The sequence below is a fragment of the Ursus americanus genome, chromosome 36, assembly GCF_024610735.1.
Source record: "Ursus americanus isolate L20-20 chromosome 36, mUrsAme1.1.p, whole genome shotgun sequence".
NCBI lineage: Eukaryota > Metazoa > Chordata > Mammalia > Carnivora > Ursidae > Ursus > Ursus americanus.
The window spans coordinates 11,815,616-11,836,226 of record NC_142162.1 but is presented as its reverse complement, the minus strand read 5'-3'; the positions used below and the strand labels follow the sequence as shown (position 1 = coordinate 11,836,226).

The 20,611-nt window shown below is 40.1% G+C and overlaps 1 protein-coding gene across 7 annotated transcripts in view; it reads right to left on the bottom strand.

Annotated features, from left to right (window-relative positions):
* The window catches only part of TCF12 (transcription factor 12), a 352,252-nt gene extending 333,712 nt beyond the window's left edge, over positions 1–18,540 (bottom strand). For 2 of the 7 annotated variants that reach the window (XM_045788541.2, XM_045789061.2), the window contains exons 1-3: positions 18,228–18,534; positions 17,162–17,258; positions 16,011–16,083 (exon numbers count right to left, since the gene is read on the bottom strand). In XM_045788541.2, the coding sequence (XP_045644497.1) occupies positions 16,011–16,083; positions 17,162–17,236 (148 nt within the window). In that variant the 5' untranslated portion in view covers positions 17,237–17,258; positions 18,228–18,534. Of the gene's footprint in view, positions 1–16,010; positions 16,084–17,161; positions 17,259–17,668; positions 17,692–17,827; positions 17,950–18,227 lie in introns of those variants that run through there. The other 5 variants (XM_045788738.2, XM_045788790.2, XM_045788596.2 and 2 more) reach the window with 5 other exon arrangements.
* Between the last annotated feature and the right edge of the window lie 2,071 nt (positions 18,541–20,611).

The window sequence follows — 20,611 nt, the reverse complement described above, 5'->3', positions numbered from 1 at the left end:
CTCTTGGTTTTGGCTCAGGTAGTGATCTTGGGATCATGAAATTGAGCCCTGTGTCTGGCTCCACACTAGGCATGGAGTCTGCTTGAGATTCTGTTTCCCTCTCCCACTCCTGCTCATGCTCTCTCTCCCTCTAAAATAAATAAATAAATCTTAAAACAAAACAAAACAGGAAACATTTAGTAAAAGACGCTCATCCTTGATAATTAAATGTGGAGTCCTGGATGGGATAAGATCTTTTCAGAAGAAATAAGAGAACAGGTGAAACATTCTAACGAATAAACACCCCAGGTCTCCACTCAGCTAACCCATACAAGTTCAGTGTTTCCTTAAAAACCTCACCATGCAGCTGATGCTAGAAAAGAAAAATGCAATAAAGGAAATTTAATCTAGGAAAGTTAACTTAGGGAATTTAATCTTTCTTTCCACCAACCTATCACACATCTCCAAATCTTAAAAACAGTCAATCACCAGGTGTTTACTCACCTCAAAGCAAGGTACTTTGCAGAAATACAAACATAAAACACTATCTTTGCTTTCAGAGAGTTTATAACTTGGCTGAGATACATGTAATTTTTTTTTTAAGATTTTATTTATTTATTTGACAGAGAGACAGCCAGCGAGAGAGGGAACACAAGCAGAGGGAGTGGGAAAGGGAGAAGCAGGCTCCCAGCGGAGAAGCCTGATGTGGGGCTCGATCCCAGAACGCTGGGATCACGCCCTGAGCCGAAGGCAGACGCTTAACAACTGCGCTACCCAGGCGCCCCATGAGATACATGTAATTTTTTTAAAAAGGACAGTATTCTAAAGAATTTAAGGCAAAAAAGAACTTGGAACACCTAGTTCAACTCCTACAAACAGAAATCCTATGTTCAGTATTCAACAGAAGTAGGCTTCAGTCTTCCTTTAAACTATAGGGTTAGACTCAAGAGGCTGTCCAGCTACAATAACTGGTTGCACTCAAAACTGACTGGACCTAACTGCCATACTGACCCTAGCTTTGCCTTCAGGAGCAAAAAAAGAAATCCTTTACCCAAACGTCTTTAAAATATCTAGAAGCCACACTTTTACAAAATTTTGCCTAGAAATGGCTGGAAAAGATTTCATAAAGGAAAGGAGGTTCAAACAGCACAAGAATGGCAAGAAGGTATGCCAGTTTGGGAGAAAAGAATAACTAAAGGCAAGAGGTCAGATAGGAGACCAGTGTAACTGAACCACACAATTCAGACTGGGAAGTAGTGACTATAAAACTAAGGCAAGTTCCTATCAGATTATTAAAGAACTTAAATGCCAAGGGGAGACTTTTGGTTTTTTGTTTGTTTGTTTTTAAGATTTTATTTATTTTGGGGAGGGGACAGAGGGAGAGAGAGAATCTTAAGCAGGTTCTGTGCCCAGCACGGAGCCCAACGCTGGGCTCGATCTCACGACCCTGAGATCAGGACCTGAGCTGAAATCAAGAGTCAGATGCTTAACCGACTGAGCCCCCAGGTGCCTCCTTTTAATTGTTTTCATAGCCAATAGGGAACAAATCTGACATGAATCACAGGAGGAAAATATGAGGATTGTGTTATGGCCTTCTGTCCCCTCAGAATTCATCTACAGAAGCTGGTATTTAGAGGTGAGGCCTTTGGGAGATAAGAATGGAGATGCTATGATGAGATGTGTCCTTATAAGAAAAGACACCATAGAGTTTTCTCTCCTACAGCCCCTCTCCATACACATTAAGGAAAGGCTATGTGAGAATGCAACAAGAAGGCAGCCATCTGCAATCCAGGAAAAGTACCAGAACCTGACCGTGCTGGGCTCAGACTTCCAGCCTCCAGAACTGTAAGAAAATAAACTGCTATTGTTTAAACCACCCAGTCTGTGGTATTCTGTTATGGCAGCTTAGCAGACTAAGATTGGAAAAGAGAGCAAATGGACACAAGAAGCCCCAGTAAGGAGACCACTACAATGTCTAGCAGTGAAGTACCAGATCAGAGTTGGCAGCAGGCATGCAGAAGCCATCAATTAACTATGAAAAAAAATAAGCTATTTCACCTGGCCCCCGGGTGCTGAGAAGTTATATTCAGAAACCCTCAATCTCCATTCCCAAAGGTCCCTGGTTTCACTGTCTCAACTACCATCTACTCTCACATCACTGCAATTTAATACAGATCTTTTAAGGAAGGATTAGGAATTCTTACAACGGAAAATGCAGAGACAGAAGGCCTCAGAACTTTCTTGACGCCAGTTAAGTGGCTGTCAAATCATGCTATAATCCAAACCCAGTTATTGTCTTATCCTGAAGAATAATTAGCAAATAGCTCCTATGGAGCCCACAAGTCCACAGACCTCCATCAAAACCACCCTAATAGGCTTACTGGCTCTGGGTTCTATGAAGTTTGAATTTGCTGATTTCCTTCTTTAAAATAAAGTAAAAAAGTCTAAGCAACACAATCCCACAAACACATACATACAAAGAATCAGGAAAAGCCTCAGTATTTCCCAATAACAGGTGAACCAGGTGTTTTAGATAGCCAGACAAGCACACTAAATGGAAAGCACTATTAGGACCTGGGGAAGCCCTCACCTCCCTAATCACACACCCAGAAACAGCAGCCATCATCAGACAGCTTGGAGCCCTGATACCTTTTGACATTTATGGGTAAGACTGAGCCCTTCCTGCTTCAAGCACAGGCATACAGCAGATGAGAGGTCCACCTGCATTTCCCAACCTCATCCTTACAACCTCTTGTCCTCACTCGGGAATATACCAAGGCCACTAGATCCTGTACTTTTAAATCTTTAAAATGTTAATTCTTACACTAAAATTTTGTTCAGATTACTGCTCATCAAACAAAGCAAAAGGAGACTACTCCCAAGAACCATTCAGCTGTCACACCTACTTAAGCCTGGGATTAACCTTGTCACTACAAGAGATCCTCAACAAGTATTTAAAACAACTAAACTGAGAATAAAGGATTCAGGGATAGTAACTTTGGGGTTCCATGGTTTGGGATATAATTAAGAGTTCTACCAAAGAATACACATGAAAATTTTACTTTTCTGCCTTAACATTCCCCATCTAACCAAAAAGAGAAAGAATTCATTTGAAAAACTTAGAAATTTTGAACGTTAACTACCTTAAGGAGTTCCTTACCTCTCAATCACCTGATGTAATATTCAATAAGCGATTGTCAGAAATGTTGAGTTTTGCATGAATAGTCATTCTCTCCATATACATTCGTGAGCTTAGAATCCCTTCTAGAGTTGCTATGCCACCTAACATAAGGCAACCAATATTTGTACAGAACTGTAAGTCTCCACATTTTAGAAAGGAATTTCCTTAAAAATCACTTAACTTGATCACTATCACAACCCCTTAAGGTAGTATTTTTATTTTCCTCATTTTACACAGAAGATAAACAGGCTAAGAGAAGTTAACCATACTGCCCTAACATCACAGATCTAGTAAATGATAAAGCCAACACTGAACCAAAACTTTGTGACTCCACACCCCTCCTCTTTCCAACATACAATGTGTCTCTATTCTCCACCACCTTAAATGTAAATAAACCATCCTACAAAGACCAATGAAAAACAACCAGGTATTACTAGGTGTTCTCTCAAATATCTATAGATGTCCCTTTGACAAATGAAAGTCCGGTCTACTTTTAAATGAATGAAAATACAAAATGGACTAATCAGCACCATTCAATACTATAAGAATTAGCATAAGTCTCTTCATTTTAATTCATTGAAAAGTTCTGTTCCCAAAATTAAATTTTAACAACTTCCATTAAAATCTCTTCTGTATGTTTAATAACATTTTTAAACTACCCTTGGAACAACTATTTTCCATCTGCTTTTACTTGCCTTTATAACTAAACAAACACTAAATCTCTGAAAATGGGAAAGTGAAAATAAACAATTTTCTATACTATGAAGAACCATTCTTTTCTAGGACTCAACTAAATAATAGTTATGAATATTCCAATATCTTACAATTATCAAATTTCATCTTCTTCCCAAGGCACAAAGTCTGATGACAGCTGTACAATAAGACCATACACAAGAATTACACTCTCCTAAAGACATTTCAGGTTGTAGCTATTTATATTTAATATCTTCTAATACTTTTTAGAAAGTTTTATCATATAAAGGCTTTGATTATTGTTTGCTTTTTAATAAAAATAAATTTTGAAGGGCTTTCTTGTGGAGAATATCAACATTACACCATTTAAAGCCTCCTGTTACAACAACAAATTTTAAAGATTTCTAGAGATATTAAATTCCTCCTCAAGACAAACCTTGCCCTGGTGTAGATTGGTATCAGTGCAGGTGCAAGTACAACTCATCAGTTTGCTACTTCTGAGGGGCAATAAGAAACCACAGGCAAATGTGTATCACTGTTGATTTCTCTATTTCCTCTGCAAAATGAAGTTACCAACTTCCTATAAGAATTATGAAGAAAACAGTGTATAATATTTACAAAATACTTTTATCATTACTGATTTTTTTTTTCAACAGTAAGACTCCTCCTTCCTTCAATCATTCACTGGGCAAAGTGCTATTACTATACAACTTGTCTAGCAAGCTTCCACAGTCAAACTCAAGAGTCTGTTCATTGTGGCACTACAAGAGAGATTATATAAATATGAAGGCAAGGGAGACCTTGGCTGTATGACCTGTTCTGTGTTTCTACAGCAGAGCATCTCAAACCCCTACAAATTTTAAGTGGGTTTAATTATTCAATTATTTAATTATTATTTAATCTATTTATTTAATTTACCTTATTTAAGTATTCATGGTTCTTGAGACAGCATCACCAGGAATACTATAGGGAACAGGTTTTCAAGGCCAGAAGAGTCTGAATGGCCAACTGGCATGCCCCTCAAAACATACCCAACAAACTAGTTTCATAACGAGTTTCACAGTTTTTATTAATAGGACTGAGCCAATGACAGGTTACTGAGGAAAATTTCATACACCCATTAGAATCACAATGTGTTTTCAATGAAGATGCCCTTAATAAGTATATTGTAGGAATAAACATCATGCTACGTATCAATCTATGAAAACTTTTAACCAATATAAAAGAAGAGAATAAAATTACCAAAGACTGGGGGTGCCTGGGTGGCTCAGTCTGTTAGCTCAGGTCATGATCCCAGGGTCCTAGAATCAAGCCCCACATCGGGCTCCCTGCTCCTGAAGAATGTACTTCTCCCTCTACCCCTCCCTCCCCCTGCTCACATGTGCACTCTCTCTCAAATAAATAAATTAATTAATTAAATAAAATTACCAAAGACTGGTTTTGTTATCTGTGCCATACAAAACTGTATCTTAGCTCCTCCTTTTCTTCATGGAGATGACTTGCTAGGATTCTCTTCTCCATTTGCTCTCAGGCAACAGTTAAAAGTGGGTATGGTCAGGGTTGAGGCTTCCTTTTAAAAGTGATCATATAGTGCTAGTTTTACAGATTATTTGTATATACATAAAGAATTATTTTTACTGGGGCGCCTGGGTGGCACAGCGGTTAAGCGCCTGCCTTCGGCTCAGGGCGTGATCCCGGCGTTATGGGATCGAGCCCCACATCAGGCTCCTCCGCTATGAGCCTGCTTCTTCCTCTCCCACTCCCCCTGCTTGTGTTCCCTCTCTCGCTGGCTGTCTCTATCTCTGTCAAATAAATAAATAAAATCTTAAAAAAAAAAAAAAAAAGAATTATTTTTACTTGGGTTTATATATCTATATGTAAGTATATCTCCTGTTAGCACCCTGAAAACTCCCATGCAAAGTGACCAGGGAAATATTGGTACACTCCTCGGCCCAAAAGATGAAAAGTGTATCCCTCCTCAAAATAGAAATTGATTCCCTATATCAATGTACTGGCCAAAATACTCCAACACAAAGCTCAGCCTGAAAAGTCAAATTCCAAGAAGAATTTCCTTTATGTTAACAAGTTCACCACCATTATGTTTTCTGTATTTAAAATAATAAATTCTCTAGTCTAGACTTCTAGTCCAAAAAAAGAAAATTTTATTTTGAGTTGTAAACAATACCTGGGAGACACACTCAGGGCGGGGGGGGGGGGTGTCTATAATACCTTTTCAAAAATCCATGGGGACAGGTGGATTTTAAAATTCACTTTTTCAAATTTAAGAAAGAAATACAGTGCACATACCATACACTACAAATCACTTCCAGCACCCGGTAACCATACAACAACTAGGAAAACAAACTGTGAACAGCCTCCCTTCAGATAAGATCAGATTTTGCCACTAAAATAATGTATGCTGATTTTAAAGGAAAAATTTTGATTCAGACATTTTAGATCAAAATCGCAAATCAGGGATTGTGGACCTTTGCCAGGTAAGATGATCTTGACATACAATAATTAATTATGCCATCCCCTAGAATAAAAAGAACTGATGCTTAGAGAAGAGACAATTAGAGTATTTCGTACGGTCTTGAAATGGCTAATTACTTGCCTACTTAGAAAGGCATGATCAATTCAAGGTTTCTATAAGTTCCCACCAAGAAATTGAACATGAAACAACTTTCCCCTTAAACTTTAAATTGGGACCAACACTGAAAAACAGTTTCTAAAACCTTTAGCATGTCAAAGACAAGTAGGCAGGCAATGGGCCTCTCACCAGATGACAAAGTCAGCTAGATATAGTAGGGCTTCCAAATAGCAAAAACCTAAGACGACCTGCTAACTCAGGTTTTTGCTATTTGAGGACCCACACAAACTCAGATTCTCTAAATTAACTTGTGGCCAAACCATGCTTCTGCCGTAAGTTCAAAGTGAAGCCTGGCATTTTTTCCTCTCGTGGTACCGCAAACCTTTTATTTATCCTCAACAACCTCAAAACAACATATGCCTCAAGGACTGAGAAGCCTGATGACTGTAATTCCCTCCTAGCAGGGATCCCTGCAGTGCTCCACCACTACTCACAACTCTCGCTGAGAGCAGGAGCACATTTGTTCATTGACTGGAGCCGCGTGATCATATTAAATTCAACCTGTGTTCTCTACGTTAACCACCAATGAAGTGGCAGAAGACCAATCATGAGTTGATCCTGCTCATTTCAAAGCCTCACAATGGCTCCCTGGTAAAACCACCGGAAGAAAATAAACCAACAATTTTTGAGGGAGGTTTCCAAAGAGATTTCCCTTGGGTAACCGGAATAATCTTTCAGAGAACTCCCTCAGTTCAAATTCAGGCACTTTCCTAGCACCTAAAACAGATCTGACAAAATGACACCTTCAGCCAACATTTTTAATAGCCAAAAACATGGTAAGGTGTGGTAGTGGTTGTTTTTGTTTTTAAGTAATCTCTTCTATCCTGCACCTTCTCTTAAATTGTTTTTATTTTGAAAATTTCATCACTGAGTCACTACCCAATGCAATAAAAATTAGCAACCAATCCCTAATCTGTTTACATTTCAGTGTGATCTTTAAATATGATCTTTATGCCCCCAATCAGCTTAGAGCAGCTCGGATGATTCACCATGGTCTTTATGAAAGCACATTTTTAACCTGGAACACACCAGAGCACATTTCAAACATGGAACAACAACAACAAAACAAAGCTCTCTCTATAAAAATATACATTTTCTTCTCAAGCCACGGGCATGTTAAGAAATTACAGGATGATCTGGCTGGATACAGAAAACAAGGGTTCAAAAGACAAGCTAACAAGACATTACTAACAAATGTAATAACAATTTCCTCCCTACTAAAACCATTTGCCTCCTAATGTAATGATCCTTTTTCATAGACTTCTGTGGGAGCAAGAGAAGATCCACAAATAAAAACAGCTGAATAATATACTCTACAGCTGGGCTTCTCACTAAAGAAGGACAGTATAGGCCTGCATCCCACTCCACCTTTGCCCCTAAGCCCAAAGATACAAAGCAAAACAGGTGGAAGGCAATGCTATCAGCTAACATGATGTGTGTTCCTAGAACCTCAGTTTTACTCAATGATTAATTAAAACATATTTATATTACAACAAATATGTTTGTGTTTGGGAGTAGAAAGTAAAATGCACATAAATTTTTAAGATAAGATTTCTTCTGCTCACTTGCAATGTGTTGCTTCAGGCTACCAGGGGAGTTTATGTTCCTTCTCCTCTGCTATTAAGAAAAAACTGGAGAAGCTCTACTCTAGAGACTCTTAACATTCTCTCCAACCTGTCTCCCAGCTATTCTATCCTCTCAGGTCACGTAATTTTTATTTTACTTATTTATTTAGTCTACGTCTCATTCCAGAAAGAATTTCAAGTAGTTAGAGAATATGGAGAAAACACTACATCCAAGTGCAATACCTAAGCATGGAAGAGGGTTTTCAAAACTATACACATTTCTGTCCGCCACTCTGCACTATACAACACCTAATCTACAAAATAATAGTATTAAGAAGAAATCAACTGTAAAAGAAAAAAAAAAGGTAAGGTTCTTAGGTACCTGGTGCCCTTGCAAAGCTACTCTTCTAGGAGCAAAAAAAAAAAAATTTTTTTTTTTAATTTAAAAAACTACTGCCTGATTTCTTCTTAGACTTCTGACAATATATATAATTATAGCACTGAAAAGCAACTTTGATATGTTGCCCTTGTGGGGGCATTTCCTCACCTCCACCACCACTAGCATAGCACCTATTATATAATAATAGTTCAATAAACATTGCCTGTAAAGCTGGTTCTAGGTATTACTGTTAATTATTAATATTATCATTAGTATTACTTCAGAGGATACCACAATAATGGCAGCCACCGTTTTCATTGTTTAGAGAGGGGGTGCCGGGGGAAGAGGGAGAGAGAATTTTAAGCAGACTCCACACCCAGTACAGAGCCACACACAGGGCTCAATCCCAGGACTCTGAGATCATAACGTGAGCCAAAACCAAGAATCAGATGATTAACCACTCATTAACCAGAAAGACCACCCAGACACCTCGGGCAGCTACCATTTTTGAAGCTGCTGTATGGCAGGAGATATATAATCTTATTTGATCCTCATAAAGATTCTGAAGGTAGGCAGTATCATCCACTTTTCACAAAAAAGAAAAGTACGCTCAGATCATTTAAATGACTTGCCTAAGGCCACCCAGCTAATAAGCTGCAAAGCACTGATTCCATTCCAGTTGTTTGGTTCCTGAGCCCAATTCCTCCCGCTATCCTACAGTGCCTCTCTTAAGAAGTCAAGAATTCAAGAGCTCTCACTGATAGACTCCCAATTAGATTACACTCCATTTCAACAGGCACAGGTCAAAGAATGATGGGAATTCCCTCCAGTTACCGCACAACCAATTTATACACAAACATAAATCTGTACATAATGCCATCTTATACTCCATTCACATACAAATAAAAATTGTATTTTTACACTAAAGAATTATCCAAAATCACTAATTTTATACATCTAACTCCACCATTAACATCAATCCTTAGGCCTGATAATTTATCTTCCTCCGAGTTCATTTCCCTAAGGGTATTCGTTCACTCTCTTAGCTTTAATTATAACTTGCAGGCACAAAAAACAAAATCTACATCTCCTATCCAAAGGAAATCGAAGTGTAGATAAAAATATAGGTATGTACAAAGAGGTGTTCACTATCACATTTTTTATAACAGAATCCAAATGAACAAACAAAAGCCCTAAATGTCAAGCAGTAAGAGAACTAATTTGTTAAGTTATGCTATATCCATTCCATGTAATATCATACAATTTTAAGCCAAGTTTATAAAGAATCTTCAAGTATATGAGGAAAATGCTCATAATATTAAGTGAAATAAAAAAGGAGGACATAAAATGAAACCATCATTAAGCTCTCAACTTTGCAAACAAAGGACTCACGGAAAAAACAAAACCAAATGGAAATACATCAAAACATAACAATTTTCTCTGGACGGTGAAATAATGGGTTTTTTCCTTTGTTGTTTTTCCTGTTCTCCAACTTTCTTTTCAATGATGACTATTAATTTTATAAACAAAAAAGAGCTGCTTTTTTTTAAAACCAACATCTTTAACTCATCTCCCAGCACTTTTCTCTCATAAATTCCAAAATTAGCTAGAAGAGTCCCAGGTCGTGTGAAATTTAAAATGCTCAAAACAGTTCAGCATCTTTATTTCCTCCAGCACTACCATGCTCCAGTTATGCTACAACTGCAACCTTAAGTCATTTCTCTTAACCTACAGAAATCCAGTTCTTCAAATTCTGTCAGTCCTTTCCTTCTGGTATTTTTCCTTCCTTCTCCCTATACTAATACCAAGTCAAATCTTCACCAGCTTATCCCTAGATTAGCACATTGCTTCCGGGATGAACAAATGCTTTCCTTATTCTATTGTCTAACTGCTAACAATTCACTCCACCACAGCTAACTAGGTGCGAGGGACTGTCTGGAAGCTTTACCTGTATTAACTCAGTTAACATTCATAACATCTCTGTGAAGATAGCTACTGTTATTAGTCCTGTTTTACAGATTAAGAAACAGAAGCACAGAGAGGTTAAGTAATTTACTCAAGATCCCCTAGCTAATAAGTGGCAATGACTGGATTTGAAGATACGCAGTTTGGCTCAGATAATAGTATGTAAATATGAGCTCCAGGAGTGCAGTGGTGATCAACAGAAACCAGCTTCTCTTTCCCTCAACTGTATAGCCCTTTGCAGCAGGTCAAATTCCCATTTCTGGGTCTCTCTTCATGCTACCCCACAACTGGAAGCCCAGTTCTCTTCTCTAATTCATTTTCCATATCTCCTTCAAAAATCAACTCTAAATTCAACATCTCTGAGTTCTCCTTAAGCCAGTTCCCTGACTCCTCAGCACATCCTTATTCTCACAGACTCAATTTAAACTACATTAATGTGCAGTTGTTGACATTTTTTTATGTCACATAAGTTTGCCTCACAATTTTACATTTTATCGTCCTACCTAGATAATGTAATGCCTCCACTTTTTTTGGTCTATGTCCTTCCCCATTTCCCACCTTCCAAAAAGGTACTAGAATAGCAGACTGCACAAAGTAGATACTAAATAAATACGCAATTAACCGAAATCTGAGATACGTATGGCTCAACTATTTAACAAAGAAAGTCATTCATTAGTCTTCTGAACCGACATATCTAAATGTTTGTCTTCTCATTTTATTCCCTAAACGCAAACGCATTAGATTTCTAACTGCAACATCCTCATCCAAAAAGATATATTTAAATGATACCCAAAAGCAGTCTTATTAAATGATTTAAAAAAAAAAAAAGGGGGGTATCCCACATGCTGCCTTTTTTCCCCCAGGAGACTCTAATAGTGTTACTTTACTCCCTTATGGCCAGAGTTATATCCTAGTCTTCCACAACACTAAGCAGGCAGTGACATTCCAGGCATGATTTCCAATTGTTCAAGAACAGAAAAGACTATCTGTTTTTAATAAGAGATTATTCTAAATTGTCCCCTTCAAATCTAAAAATGTGAAAGCAACTGTTTTTACGTTTAAGGTTGAAATCTTTATCTTCCTATTCCAAGAGAATTATTTTAAAACTCAAAGAAAAAGATATACTAAAGGACAGTCTAAAAGACAGAAAGTTGAATTTGTATTTAAATTGTTAATGAAAACAGGTAAAAATGAAATTCCTTGTAGGTATGCACTACATGTAACGAACTAATCAAATTGTTTTCCAAATCCATTATAAGCCATGACCACTTAAAGTAACACTGCAGGAACTGTTCTAAAAAGCACACAATACTCACAGTTATAATCTTGTCTCTAATTTTTGTTTTCCAAGTTAACACTTTCATATACAGCTTATCTCTAAAGGACTCCTTTGCTACTTAGCTTTAACCTTAAATGAGCCCCTTAACACCAGACCGTATTTATCCTAAGATATTACATGTTTCTTTACATGTCTCCTGATTCTGCAGTTACTCTTACTCATCACTACAGCTTGCCAGAAGCAAATGTCCAACATGGTTCAGTTACCCAAACAACAGTACAAGTGTGTATTACTAGACATTATATTTATTACAAATTTTAATACTAACAGGTACACACTATGAACCACAGCCTACTCATTACCTTAAAATACCTTAAGTGTAAAGAACAAACCTAGTTTACCCTCTACTTAAAATTACCATTCTTACCTATATTACAGTTCAGTTAAAATACACACTGATAACATTTTGGTTTCCTTTCTTGATTTCTTTCAAATGTTACAAATAATGCCGCAACAATTTGAAAAGCTTATTTCATGTTTAATAGGGTGAGCAGGTATTTACTATTATTACTATGGATTTTTCTTTAATTACTTGAGAAGTGGATGCAGTTATAAAAGGAAAACACCAGGGATCTTTGTGGTAATGGAAATGTTTTTTTATCCTCACTGTATCACTGTGAATAACTTGGTTCTAATATTGCACTACAGTTTTGCAAGATGCTGCTATTATGGAAAACTTGCTAAAGTGTACACAGGATCTCTGTATTGTTTCTTACAACTGCATATGAATCTACAGTTATTTGAACAAAAAGTTTAATTAAAAAAATTTAATGAAAATTAATTTTTCTGGCTATCAATACTTTCAAAAAGCATAAAGCCTGTACAAATGAAAAACTTCCCCCAAAAAGGTGATCAGGAACTAAATAATGAAAAACTGTATTCCTTCTAAAAATTAAAAGCTGGAAAATAGTTTTTAAAATTATTTCCAAAAATCTTGAGAGAGAAGAAATTACATTACAAAAATCTGCTTTGAATAACAAAAAGTAAAGCTTTACTTGCTAAGTAAGACAACTTTCTAGAGGTATCAAAGATAGATTCAATATATAGAGATAGACTACAAAATGAATATACCTGTTCCTTTCCAATATCTCTTACTACTTGGATTCAAAAACTAACAAAGGAAATTCTTTGGATATCATGTAAACATTTAAACTACTAAAAATTAAACCCAATACCACAATTTAGTTCTACACACTGAAACTGTGAAGTTGAAGGGAATAGTGGATTTAAACACCTGAACTACTTCCATTTTATCAATCCTTTCAACAAGTTTTCTCCTGATAGACTGGCCTAACGTAACACAGTACCTCACTTTTAACTCCTACAGAGAGAAACACCTCTCAAGGTCACTGTAAGAACACTGCAGACTCTATCATACGAAAGGGATAAATTCAGTTTTATGATAATTCAAGAAAATTAACACCTTGGTGAAGAAACAGCACTAGAACAGATTTCTCCAGACAAATAAGTAATAGAAATACATTCTCATCTTTTCCGACTTCTGAATAAGTGTCAGCTATCATACAAGTTACCTGTTTTAGGAATAAGACTTTAAAAAACATTATGCTTTTTTAAACTATAAAATATATTGTATGCTTTCAGCTAAAAAAATTCTAAATCTGTTTTATTATTTCTCAAAAAAAGTCCAATGTGAAATTAAGTCATCCTCCAAAAGAACATAAGAAAGGAAATTATACTGGACAACTACAGTTTTCATGAGGCAAAGGCTTGGGGTCTTACAATGTTACTCCAAATACAAGAAAACTCTAATCTTTAAGTCAGCTCTTCAGAAAGAAAGATCTTTAGCTCTCTTTAGCTCCTTATGTTGCTGCAAATAAGCAGGCATTAGGACATATTATGTATCCTTTGAAATCAGAATAGAAGATTATTCAGATGTCAATAAAGTATATAAATAAAATAATACTGCTGTACTTAGAAGTGTACTTAAAAGTGTTCAGCCAAATTTCTTCTAGACATTTCAAGATAAAAAAACTGACTATAGGGGCGCCTGGGTGCCACAGCAGTTAAGCATCTGCCTTCGGCTCAGGGATCCCAGGGTTGTGGGATCGAGCCCCATATCAGGCTCCTCCGCTATCAGCCTGCTTCTTCCTCTCCCACTCCCCCTGCTTGTGTTCCCTCTCTCGCTGGCTGTCTCTATCTCTGTCAAATAAATAAATAAAATCTTAAAAAAAAAAAAAAAAACTGACTATAGAAAAGCCACATCTACCAATATACTCTGATATAAAATAATTACTTATCCCATTATGCTTTCCCCCAAATTTAAATCCATTCACTAATTATTAAAGGTCATAGCTTTTTTTTCTCCTGGAATTTAAAACAAACCACAGAGATAAATATAACCATGCCCACTGAACACATGTGTTTAAATTCAAACTTTCAATGGACAAGTAAAAAATCTGACAGTTTTAAAATTAAAAATTTCCTACTCCAAAGAATCAAACACCATGTAACTATTTCTGCAATACAGACAAAATAATTTTTTCTTTGCTTAATGCTAACAACAGAAAGGCCCACAAATGTTCCAATGCCATGCTTATAATACATACCAAGTTCACGCATACTTTTTAGTTTCACACACTACATAAATCACACATTTTAAAAAGTGAAAAAAATATAATTGCCTTTATTCTAAAAACAGAAAGTATTTCTAATAGGTTTCTGAAGTTCATGTTCTTGATATCATGAGTATCAGTTAAATATATTTTCCACAATTCAAGCTCGAACTAACAGCCTAAAACAGCAACGTCACCACTCATTTAAAGAAATATACTAAGCATCTACTATGTATCAAACTAAATTTGAAAGTACTGGAAATGAATTATTAGTTGCAAAACAGTAGTAAAGAAAGGAATATAGCCGCCTTCTCCATTAACTAATAATTTTTTCTCCCCTCCCAAAGAAGTAACAATTTTCAAATAAGTATCAGTAAATGGGAGGGAGGGAAGAGTAGAGTCGGGGTTTGGCTAACATTTTATGATATCCTTCTGAATATGAAACCCATATTTAAAACCTAGAATGCTTTTATTTTGCTTAGCTGAGGTGTTAAACATGCTATATTTTACCCATAAGCTGTCATTTTATCATGAAAAATAAATTTTAACAAATTAAGTTAGTGAACTATTTTTAAATAGAAACACTTTTTAAATATAAAGTGGTATAACATGTTATCGGTTATGACATTTCCTTCTTTCTGATGTTTTGCTCTTAAAGTATCTTAAGAAATCAGCTACCATTTTACTAAGGAAAATAAAAGCACCGGTCAAAGAGGAATTACTAAATTTTAGCCCAGGGATTTGACAGCTGGTTTTGAGATGATGCTGTCCATGGTTTTTTGTTTTGTTTTTTTGTTTTTTTTTTTACCTTTGAAAACTAAGGAATAAGTTTAACTTGAAAATTATACGTTTTGAACACTGGAATGGACCTTGCTTCTGCACTGTTTATTTTGGAAATCATAAGTTTAAATAAGTCAGAAAAATAAAAAATGCACACTTAAGAAATAAGGGATAAATGTTAATGGAGCAGAGTACTTATAAATATACAGAAAGTAAAGACCACAGCACCAGTGTAGGAATAGGAATCTAATTTCACTTATTCTAAACATTATCCTAAATGTCATCTGAATATAGAATTCAGTCATCTAATAGATGTCATCTGAAAATAAATCTATTCATTTATTTGTAACATTCATTCCTCTAACATTTTAAATAACTGTCCTCAAAATTGTTAATGACTTCCAAGGAATGGCCATCTTTTTAAATGAGTCTTACTAATTATTACTGACTCAATTCCACTTTCCATACTCATATATTAAATAACATTATTTCAACAATTTTTTAGAACCCAAAGGTAAATAATGCTAAGAGGCTGAAATTTTAGCAAAATTTAAAAATACACATACTTAAATAAACATAAATAAAGGAAAAAAAAAACCCACACATGGACCACAGAATGTTTTCTTCTGGTACTTGTCTAAATATAGAGGTAGGATATAATCCCTTATACTCAAACAAGACAAATTCAACTTAAAAATTCATGGAAAACAGAAAAATTTTACATCAATATTTAAATTCTCAGAAATATCAATGGATCCTGAAAGCAAGAGCCTTCATTTGAGGCTTTTCTTCTGATTTGAACTGGATGCTAGAGAATGACATGAAGATATTAAAATACTTTTGTTTTTCTATTAAAATGTATCACAACAACAAAATATCAGTTTCTGATTTTAGATATCATCTTACCTGATCCACTGAACTGACTGCTTCCCAGTGTCGTTGGTCTGGTTTTCCCACTATTAACAGGTGGAGAAAACATCTACAAAATAACCCAAATGTATCTGTTAGTCCTGAAATTCTTCTAGACTCCTTACAAACAAAAGTCCACCGAGAGTCATCAGATACTGTATTTCAGAAGGGAGTTAAGATAAAATTGAAGATACACATTCAGACCCAGAAAAGCAAATACACTGAGTGATACTATTTGCTAACGCTACTAAGAAATAATGGTTATATTCTGTTCTCAAAACCCAGTCATTTACATGAAAAAGTCTAAGATTACTAAGTTTAAATTGTAAATTTTTGTCCATGATCTTCTAACAGAAGACTCTAACAGAAATCTTATTACATTTGCATTACTATTCAATACACAGTCAGAATCACATCCAATGAAACTACTACATAGAGTATGGATCCACTATAACCCAGATTTATAAAGTAGGTATTGGTCCTACCACCTAACAACAGTTAATCAAGGAATTCAACCCATTAGAGATAAAGGCAGTAGACCTTCAGTTTCAGCTATTTTTAAGTCATTCAATTATTCCCCATGGTAAAAGACTTATAAATATATACATATGTACTTATGTATACACCTACATATATATACACATACATACTCATATAAGTATACATGTACTTAAAAGTGTTCAGCCAAAAAGGCTGGAAATCCTGGCCTTTAACTGGCTTTCTCATAACTGACATCTTTCAGGTATCATAAATTCTATCACATCTTAGAGAAGGAAATGAAGTGCAGAAAAAATTTTATTTTTGCATATAAAGTTCAAAATTCCTAATAATCATCAGGGTCAGAGAGTGACTCAACCAAAGCTCATGGTTACATTGTTCTCCTTTTAACTGGTTAAATCAAATGACCCCTCAGGCATTAAAGTTTTAAATCTGCAAGTCTAGACATTACATCAAAGTTCAGGTGTCCAACTTGGGGGAGCTGGACTCCAGCCCTGAGAACTACTGCTCAAAGCAGATGGAGTTCACGCTGCCTAGTCTCCATGTCGCTTTCCCCCCTCCCTTTCCTTTTCGTTTTTTCTTTTCTTTTTTTTTTTTTTTTTTTTGTAAACCTCAGCAGAACCCCAAGATGCCGCGGAAAGCTCTCATACCGCACTGAAGTCCAGCAGGTCGCTCAGCTCCTTGTCGGTCCCTATAGCGGCCATGCGCTGCTGCTGGGGATTCATCTTCGGCCACTTCTAGCGGGTCCTAAAGCAGAGGAAACAGGCTCAGAGAGACCACCGAGGCCCGAAGTGTGCGAAGAGATGAAGAGGGACGTAGGGCAGGGGCCAGAGCCGTGAGCTGAGCTGACTTCCAGTACCCCACTCGTTCCCACCGCCTCGCGGGCAGGGGGCAGGAGAGGCCAGCACTGCGCCGGGTCGGTGAATCCACGCGTTCCTCCGCGCGGCCCGGGAGCGTCGCGGCGGCTCCCGCAACTCGCCGCCTCTCCCGCAAGTTTCCGAGCCCAACCCTGCCCCCTCCCCCGCGCCCCCACCCCGCGCGGCCGCCGGGGGCTCCGCGCGGCGCCCGGCCAGGCGGGGGTCTCGAGGGGCGGGGTGAGGGGCGACTGGGCGTCCAGGGAACGGAGCGGCGACGAGGGGAGATGCGAAGTGACTCACAGGCTCGGCAACAATAGAACTGACAAGTTGCAGGGAACGCGCCACTCGCAGGCCCGCGTCTGCCGCCGCCGCCGCCGCCCGGACGTCCCCAGCGGGCCCCGGGGGTCGAAAAGCAACCCCCGCGCGTCCAAGGGGCGCTTTTAAAAAGAAAACACAAACCCCGACAACTAGTCTCGCTCTTGCCCGGCGTCCTCCTCCCCCGGCTCGGCCTCCTCCCACTTTTGCTGCCCTGCCTTCGGCCGGCCAGCCCCGGACCTGCCGAACAATGAGCCCGGCGCGGCGGCCGAAGCAGCCTGCTCTCCCGCGCGCCCCAGAGCCGGAGCCGAGTGCCGAGCGGGGCGCGCAGGCCGAGCGCGCCGCCCGCGGGCCTGGCCGCCCGCGACTCTCGCCTCCGCCCCCACTCCGCTCCCCAAGTTGGAGGGAACCCCGGGCTCGCCTCTGTACAAAGGGGCGCGGAGTTGGGGCGCGGGGCCGGGGACGCCTCCGCTCCGGCAGGGACGCGGCGGCGCCCCCCAGCCCCGCCACGGCGTAGCCCTCCCGCTCGCCTCTCCGCAATTACCTGCCGCCCCGTCTCCGCATCCAACCACCCCGATTAAAGTTCACTTTGGCCGGGAGAGCGGGCTCGGGCTTCCCCTTGCACCTCCCGGCGGCTCGGCTCACTTTGCCCCGCGCGAGCTCTCGGATCCGGGCGGGGGAGGCGGCTCTCGGGCCTGGCCGCCCCTTCCTCCCGGGGCGGGCTGGCGGTCCCCCCGAATAGAACTTGTGGGTCTCCTCAGGCGGACATTTTTTTCGCTGAGGCGGCCTCAGCACCGCGCTCGGCTCAGCTCCGGATCCCTCCGCGCCGGGAAGAGCCCCGGGTTAACCCTTTCGTCCCCGGCTCGCTCCCGCCGCCTGCGCCGAGGAAGTGGGGCCATCGGAGGGGGTGGGGAGGAGCCGGCGGGAACGGGGAGGGGCCGCCGCGCGGCCGGTGGACAAAGCCTGCGGTGGGGTGAGGCGGGACGGAATCGGGGCCTCCGGGGAGGGGCGGGAGACGCGCGCAGACACCCCGCGAAGTAGGGCCGGGCCGCCTGCCGAGGGCGCCTACTCCGTGCCCCCGGGAGCAGGGCAGCAGGCACCGTGGCGCCTCCTCTGGCTTGTCCCGCTCCTGCCTCGGGCGGCGGAGCGGCGCCGGGGAGACGCAGCTGCGGGCGCATCTGGATCCGCTCCCCAGGCCACCCAGCCCGAGGCCGCGGAGCCCTGGAAGCTGCAGTTCCCGACCAAGCCGCGCTGGACGCCGGACGCAGTGGTCGGCCGGGCCCGGACGTTCCAGCCCGGGAGGCTGCGCAGCGCTGGGCGCGGAAGATGCGTGCGTGGGGAAGGGAGACCGAGCCACTTCGGTCCGCGCTTGGAGTTGGTGCAGCTGGTCCAATTCGTTGCTGCACAGAATGCAGAAAAGGGGTCAAAAGCTCCCTCAAACTATACAAAGCAGTGTGGGCTTAGGTACCCAAACACTCCACTCACACAAGCCCCCAAGTCTACAATCACCTCTTCCCACGGGAATCCTGTTCGGGGCCACGGAACTGGACAGCGAGACGAGTTCTTGGATCAAGCCAGCGCCTTCATTTTGCAGAGATGGCCCAGGGAGGTTTGGTCGCACAGCCACTATCTTGGCACAAGTTCTGAACTTCGCCCAAAGAAGCCCCCAACAGAGTAAAAAGAGGACAAAATAACTAAACTTCCATTCCTTTCAGTTTGGAAATGGAAGTAAGGTTTTCTCCAGTGGCAGCCAGTGTTTAAGTCTTTTGGCTCAGTCAGTGCAGTAAAGACCAGTAAGGGCCAGGCAGAAGAAACACTGAAGAAAGAAAACACAGCCAAAGTAACAAATTGAAGGAAGCAGCCAACGCCTTGAGGACAACAACATGGCAAGGAGTCATTGAAGCCTAGACTTGGGTGAAAACAAGAAGGTAGACTTAGCTGCAAATATGCAGTTGCTGTACTTTATTACAACCCAACCTGTCCAGAGTGAGAAGGCAATTGTAGCTTGGGGCTGGGGGTTTCCATGACGTTGTCAATGGCCACACCCTGGACCTTGTGCCATATCCTGTGGTAGTTTCTCCATTATCCACTCTCCTTTATCTAGGTTGACACCCTTTGTTCTTTGCCGTCATATCCCTGCCCTGGCTGCGTCCTGGAGCATGTGGGTCCGATATAAACAAATTAGCATAATTCCAACCTAAATAAAGCAACATAGTCCCATCCCTGCCACAGTTACTGGTTGGCAATGGGCATGACACAATTTGGGACAGTAAGAGGAGCAATTTGGTCTGTTTCACATATTCCAAAACGACTGCAGCGGCAACCTCCTCTTTCTGCATGTACTCCAAATATCAGGGAGCATAGCAACAACAAAAATTGAAGGAATATCACCAGCATGTTGTATGAAAAAAAAAGAAAAAATTAAGGAGCCCCTGGTCATCTTCCAAGCACAAGGTCCAGCTAGGTTAAATAAAGCAGGCTTGGAAAAAGCAGAGAGAGATGATCTTTGATGATGTTTCTGAGGCTCTGATCAAAAGGCTTCTGACCCAAGTCTATCTTCATTGATGAAACCAACAGGATTCGAGTTTTCTTTTTTTTTTTAAAGATTTTATTTATTTATTCGACAGAGATAGAGACAGCCAACGAGAGAGGGAACACAAGCAGGGGGAGTGGGAGAGGAAGAAGCAGCCTCCCAGCGGAGGAGCCTGATGTGGGGCTCGATCCCATAACGCCGGGATCACGCCCTGAGCCGAAGGCAGGCGCTTAACCGCTGTGCCACCCAGGCGCCCCTAGGATTCGAGTTTTCTGCAATTTGTAATCTAGTGTGTTCTAAGTAATACAGGCCCGAGGGCCATCTTTTGCTAGCAAAGACCTAAACATCAGATGGGAAGTCTGACTAGAACTTTTAAGGCCCATTCTAGGGGTAAG